Source organism: Nicotiana tomentosiformis, chromosome 5, assembly GCF_000390325.3.
Source record: "Nicotiana tomentosiformis chromosome 5, ASM39032v3, whole genome shotgun sequence".
NCBI classification, from domain to species: Eukaryota; Viridiplantae; Streptophyta; class Magnoliopsida; order Solanales; family Solanaceae; genus Nicotiana; species Nicotiana tomentosiformis.
Window position 1 is genome coordinate 57,350,604 of NC_090816.1, and position 7,319 is coordinate 57,357,922.

Consider the following 7,319-nt stretch of genomic DNA (forward strand, 5'->3'; position numbering starts at 1 on the left):
TATCAATCAAGCTGATGTCTGGCTTTGTATACTGGGGAGGTCTATCCGACTGTCTATCAGGACCAATAGGCATGAAATGCAGCATCCCCGGCAAAAAGGATGTCAGTACGAAATAATGTACTGAGTATGTAAGGTAGTAGAAAAAGTTAAAGATGAAACTGAACTGATAATATAATAACTAAAAGTAACTTGGATTCAAAGATGATCTAAAGATATTCTTACGTGCTGATACTGACTCAACTCTCTTAATATAGTAAGTAAAATAGATATCCGACCCTATAAGGCTCAGTATGTGTAACTGCTCAGCCGTAGTTGGCTCGCTCATAGTGTTCAGCCATACTAGGCTCGGTACCTAAATCATTACTCGGCCATTCTGGGCTTGCTCATAGTCGCTCGGCAACAGTAGGCTCGGTATATAACTTACCATTTGATCGAAGGTTGTCCAATAGGATTCTACCTTCCTATTAGAGCTGGGTGGTGGTGAGGGAGTTTACAGATGTGTTCCATGCAGACCTACCTGGTATGCCACCCGATAGGGATATTGATTTTGGCATCGGTCACTCAGCCCATATCTATTCCGTCGTACCGCATGGCTGCAGTTGAGTTGAAGAAATTAAAGGAGCAGCTGCAGAAATTGCTAGATAAAGGTTTTATCAGACGAAATGTTTCACCTTGGGTGCTCTAGTTCTATTTGTGAAGAAGAAAGATGATTCCATGAGAATGTACATTGACTACAGGAAATTGAATAAGGCTACTATCAAAAAGAAGTATCCACAACCATGTATTGATGATTTATTTGATCAGATTCATGGAGATAGGGTATTCTAGAAGATTGATTTGAAATCGGGGTACCATCAGTTGAAGATCAGGGGTTCGGACATTCCTAAGACGGCCTTCAGGAACCGTTATGGGCAATATGAGTTCTTGGTAATGTCATTTAGGCTAACCAATGCCCCAGTAAATTTTATGCACTTGATGAACAGTGTGTTTCAGCCTTATCTAGGTTCCTTCGTTATTGTGTTCATTGATAATATATTTGTTTATTCTCACAGCCGGGAGGAGTACGAGAAGCATTTGAGGATCGTGCTCCAGACTTTAAGGGAGAAAAAGCTATATGCTAACTTCTCTGACTGTGAGTTTTGGTTAGAGTCGATGGCATAATTGGTCCACATGGTGTCTAGTGACAGATTAAAGTGGATCCAAAGAAGATTGAGGTTGTTCGGAGTTGGCTCAGACCTTCCACCGCTATGAAGATTTGGAGCTTCCTTGGGTTGGCTGGGTATTATCGTCGCTTTATGGTGGGGTTTTCATCTATCGCATCCACATTGACTGAGTTGACTCAGAAGGGTGCCTCATTCAGGTGGTTTGACGAGCGTGAGGAGAGCTTTCAGAAGCTTAAGACTACCTCGACTACAACTCAAGTTCTGGTTTTACCTTCAGGATCAGTTTCATGTATAGTCTACTATGATTCTTTTCGGGTTGGCATTGGGTCTGTGTTGATGTAGGACGGTAGGGTGATTGCCTACGCGCTGCGCCAATTGAAGATCTATGAGAAGAACTACTCAGTGCATGATTTGGAGTTAGCAGTTATTGTACACATGCTCATGATTTGGAGGCACTACTTATACAATGTGTCTTGTGAGGTGTATACGGATCACCGAAGTCTTCAACACCTATTCAAGCAAAAGGATTTGAACTTGAGGCAACAGAGGTGGTTGGAGCTATTGAAGGACTATGATATCACCATTCTTTATCATCCGGGGAAGGCCAATGTGGTGGCTGATGCCTTGAGTAGGAAGGCAGAGAGTATGGGGAGTCTTGCTTTTATTCCAGCTGGGGAGAGACCATTAGCTATCAGTGTTCAGGCCTTGGCCAACAGGTTTGTGATGTTGGATATTTTGGAGCCTAACAGGGTTCTTACCTGTGTTTTATCTCGGTCGTCTTTTTTGAGCGCATCAAGGCGTGTCAGTATGATGATCCATGCTTGTTTCTCCTTATGGACACATTGTAGCACGGTGATACTAAGGAGGTGACTATTGGTGATGATGGGGTGATTGAGGCTTCATGGTCGGATCTGTGTTCCTAATGTGGATAGCTTGAGAGAGTTGATTCTTGAAGAGACCCATAGTTCACAGTATTCCATTCAGTCAGGTGATACGAAGATGTATCTTAATTTGAAGCATTATTATTTGTGGAGATGGATGAAGAAATACATTGCTAATTATGTTGCATGATGTTTGAACTATTAGCAGGTTAAGTATGAGCATCAGAGGCCGGGTGGTTTGCATTAGAGGCCAAATATACGAGAGTGGCAGTGGGAGCCTATCACTATGGATTTTGTGGTTGGGCTGCCATAGATCTTAGGAAATTTTATGTTGTGTGGATCATTGTGGACAGACTAACCAAGTCAACACACTTCATTCCAGTCATGACTTCTTACACCTCAGAGTAGTTGGCTCGGATTTTATCTTAGAGAGATTATTCGCCTGCATGATGTGTTTGTGTCTATTATCTCGGATTGAGGCACTTAGTTTACATCGTATTTTTGGAGAGTGGTGCAGCATGAGTTGGGCACATAGGTTGAGCTGTTTGCGGCATTTCTTCCCCAGATAATAGGGCAGTCCGAGCGTACCATTTAGATCTTGGAAGACATGTTGAGGGCTTGTGTCATTGATTTCGGGGGCCAGTAGGACCAGTTTCTACCGCTAGCAGAGTTACAACAACAACTACTAGTTGAGTATCCATATCGCTCTGTATGAGGCCCTATATGGGAAGCGATATTATTCTTTGGTTGGTTGATTTGAGCCTGGGGAGGCTAGGTTAATGGGTACTAATTTGGTTCATGATGCTTTGGAGAAGGTGAACAGGAGTGGCTTCATACAGCAATCCATGCAAATGGGTTATGTTGATAGGAAGGCTCGTAATGTGGCATTCATGTTGGGTGAAAGGATTCTACTCAGAGGTTCCATCCATGAAGGGTGTGATGAGGTTCGGAAAGAAGGGCAAGTTGAGCCCTCGGTATATTGGTCCTTTCGAGGTCTTGGAGGGAGTTGGTGAGGTGGCTTAAAGACTTGCTTTGCCACCCAGCTTATCGGGGGTCCATCCAGTGTTTCGTGTTTCCATGCTTCGGATGTATTATGAGGATCCATCACATGTGTTGGATTTCAGCTCAGTGCAGTTAGACAAGAATTTGACTTATGATGAGGAACAAGTGGCTATTTTGGATAGTCAGGTTCGAAAGCTGAGATTGAAAGATATTGCATCGATGAAGGTTCAGTGGAGAGGTAAACCGGTTGAGGAGGCAACTTGGGAGACTAAGCATAATCTGTGGAGCAGATACCCTCATCTTTCTGATATCCCAGGTATGATTCTAGACCCTTTCGAGGATGAACAATGGTTTTAAGAGGGGGAGAATGTAATGACTCGGTCGGTCATTTTGAGTATTTGAGCCTCATTCCCTATTTGATGCTCCATGTATGTGTATATATTATGATGTGGCTTGCGGGGATGGTTGTTTGGTTTTGGGAAATTTGGATTGAAATGGAACACTTAGTTCGAAGGTTGAAAGCTTAAGTTATAAGAGTCGATCGACATTTGACTTTTCTATAAACGATCCCGAAATAGTGTTTTGATGGTTCTAATAGGTTTGAATGGTAACTTTGGACTTAGGCATATGTATGAATTTGGACTTGGGTGTTTCTAGGTTGATTTGGCTCTAATTGGCAAACGTTAGAAATTTGAAGATTTAGAAGTTCGTAGGTTTGACTGAGAGTTGACTGATGTGTTATCGGGTTTGAATTGTTGTTCCGGGAGTTGCAATAAGTTCATTATGCTATTTGGAACTTGTGTGCAAAATTTGGGATCATTCCAAATTATTTAGGCACATTCGGCGTAAGTTTGGAATTTGAAAATTTGGAATAGTTCATTAAGCTTGAATTGGTGTGCGATTTGTGGTTTTGATGTTGTTTTGTGTGATTTGAGACCTATATTATGTCAATGTTATGTTTTGGGATTGGTTGGTATGATTGGATGCGGTCTCGGGAGCCTCGAGTGAGTTTCGGATCATTTTTACCTTGTTTGGAATTCCTGTTCTGATGTTTCCGCACCTGCGAGGTTTGGTCCGCAGGTGCGAGTCTGCAGATGCGGACGCTTGGTCACAGTTGTAAAGTTAGGGGAGGAATCTTGGTTTGAAATGCGACGGACCTTGTGCAAATGCGATAGTGCATGTGAACTTCCTTAAACACAGAAGCAGAATGTTGTCCGGAGAAGCAGATGGTCGGAAGTTTAGTAGAACTTGCAGAAGCAAACTTTTGTCGCAAAAGCGACGTTGCAAAAGAGGCTATTTTTGTTGCAAAAGTGAAAGTGTTTGGGTGGAACATATTAAGTCGAGGGTTTTGTTTATTTTATCATATTTTCAGATTGAGAGCTCAGATTTAGGCAATTGTTTAGCTAACTTTTACCACTTGGATTAGGGTAAGTGTTCCTGACTCGGATTTTATTATTATTCATTATTCCATCCTTTATTTTAGCATTTGATTAGGGATTTTAAGAGTGAAAATTTGGGAATTTTGGCAAAACGTTTCTAAAATAAAAATAGGGATTTGAATCCCTATGAGAGTCGGATTTGGATGAAACTTGTATATTTGGACTCGTATTCGAATAGGTAATCGGGATTTATGACTTTTATCGGGTTCCGAAAGCGATCCTGGGTTGAATTTTTTGTTGACTTTTTGATATTTGAGAAAGATTAGAACTTTATTAATTGGAATTTTTTTTTAGCCGTGTTTGATGTTATTGAGTTATTTTTTGCTAGATTTGACCCATTTGGAGGCCGATTCGGGAGGCAATGGATTTGTAGACTATTGATTTGGCTTGTCTGAGGTAAGTATCTTTCCTAACCTTGTGCGAGGATATACCCTTAGGATTTGGCCTTAATTGTTTATTTGTATTATGTGTAAACCGATGTGTACACGAGGTTACGAGCGTATACACTGGTACTATAACTGGCTTAAGACCAGATTAGACCTTAGACTATTAATATGACTTAATTTGAGGATGTATGAAACATGCTTAATCACTTTGTAGCTATGTGAACATAATCACTACAACTGTTTTAGCCGTAGTAATACTTTATTTGTTAAACACCCATCCGTATTTTATTACTTTTCATGTCCTTGTGCACTTTGGTGATAAATTATGAGTTTATATATTTGATAAAATTTTGCCATTATTGTTTTGCGATTATTGTGGCATATGTGGACATGTTGAGCAAATTGTTTGGGTGTTGGCATGAGGTTTTTGCCGCTCAATTGTGATTGTGATTTTGTCAGGACAGAGCGATACGGTTGGATATTGTGATTATTGCAGTGCAGATAGATACGGTTGGATATTGTGATTGTGTTAGAGTAAAGCAATATAGTTGAATATTGTGAATATGTCAGGGCTGAGTGATACGGTTGGATATTCTGATTGTGTCAGGCTGGAGCGATACAGTGGAATATTGTGATTGTGACAGGGCGAAGCAATACGGTTGGATATTGATATTGTCTAAGGGCAAAGTGATAGTGGTGAATATTGTTATTGTCATAGAAATGTGGGCACGGGGTGCCATATGTTTGTATTTCTATTTGATGACTTGTTGTTAAAGTTAAACCTTTACTTGCATTGAGTTGTTATCACTTGTTCTAGATAGATTGTTGTTACTGTTTTCTGTTACACATTCAATTGTCAATCTTTGATGTATTGCATATGTTATTTGATTAGTGAGTATCACATGACTGGAACATCGTCATTATTTCACCGAGATTAGTCTTGATGCTTAGTGGATACCGACCGTGGTGTACTCATACTATACTTCTGCACATTTTTGTGCAATTCTAGGTGTTGGAGGCAGCAGTCCTAGGCAGTGAGAGCTTGCATTGACCACGAGGATTAAAGGTAGAGTTGCATTGACCGTCGCAGACCCCTTGGAATCCCATCCTTTCATTAATATTGTCATTTTTATATCTGAATAGTATTGTATTTTGAGATATCCTTATATATTCAGTTAGAACTCGTGACTCTACACTACCTAGTTCTGGGAAAATATATTGAGTATTGCCATTTCTTGCTTGTGTTAACTCTATTTTCACTTTTATACTAAACTCTGCCTTATTATATCATGTTCTATTGTTTTAATGTTGTTAAGTGATTCTTAGAGATTAGGTGTCATTACGACCCCTTTGGTATGATTTTGGGTTGTGACACTAGTCATATAAATACAATGTAAAATAGTATTGTAAGGGAGAAACAATACTTTTGGAGGCAAGAACATGTTACAAGCAAGGCCAAAGATTCAGCAACGAATTTTTCCTTTTTTCTTCCTATTTTCTTTGTTGATTATGGATTTTAGAAATGTAGTATTACATACGATTATGAGTAGCTAATTTTTTATCTAGGGTTTTGATGGAACCTTTTGTAGGATAAATTCTCATTACGTTTTTATATAATTGAGCCATTGAATTTCTCTACTTGTTCAACAACGTTCTTATTTCAGTTGATTGAATAACCATCGATTAAACTATGCCTATTTATTACGAACAAGTATAAATAGTATGTAGTTGGTTTTGAACAAGTATAAGTAGTATGTAGGTGGGGGGAATAATTATGACGCTCTTAACCATCAATTGAATAACCATTTATTGAATGGTCATCGATTAATTGTGCATCTTTATTATGTGTTTCTCGAGAGAAAATGTATATTTAGGTAATTGTTAAACAACCTCATGGCATAGATATATCATAGATCAGTACGGCGGGTTTAAAAGCGGGATTAAAGATAATGAAGCTTTTGGCGAGGTCATAGTGAGCTGTGAGAAATTGCCAGCTAGATTAGTTCGAAATAATACATCTAATAAATTATTTTAATTGCTCAAAAGAGAATTAAGGTGAGTTTAATGCTCATGCTCAGTAGATAATAAATCGGTTACATTGTAGATAATATAGCAAAAAAGATTCCGACAATTGGAGAAATCATAATTCTAGGTCTCTTTAATCCTTTTTATAAGGCATAGTTGGGCTTGATGATTAACCATTCACAAATCTTATGTAAGAGAAAATGAATGTCGTGCATGTTAGAAGCAAATCTAAACAATTTTGAGTTCACATTTAATTAGTATTAAATTGTTATATACTATAAGTTCTAAAAGATACATAGAACTCAGAAGTGATACTTCTATCAATTGATCACACATGAGCATGACTACTGTTACGCGGTGCCTTCCTGAGATTACTTGGAAAGGCGGCGTAAGGCTAAGCGACCGATGTTTGTGTAGTTACTA

General features: G+C 39.1%; 1 protein-coding gene across 1 annotated transcript; it reads left to right on the plus strand.

Annotated features, from left to right (window-relative positions):
- The first annotated feature begins 2,823 nt into the window (after positions 1–2,823).
- LOC138892406 (uncharacterized) lies at positions 2,824–3,403 on the plus strand. Its single transcript, XM_070176118.1, has 2 exons — positions 2,824–3,002; positions 3,088–3,403. The coding sequence occupies exons 1-2, from the start codon at positions 2,824–2,826 to the stop codon at positions 3,401–3,403; spliced, it is 495 nt and encodes a 164-aa protein (XP_070032219.1).
- Positions 3,404–7,319: the final 3,916 nt, after the last annotated feature.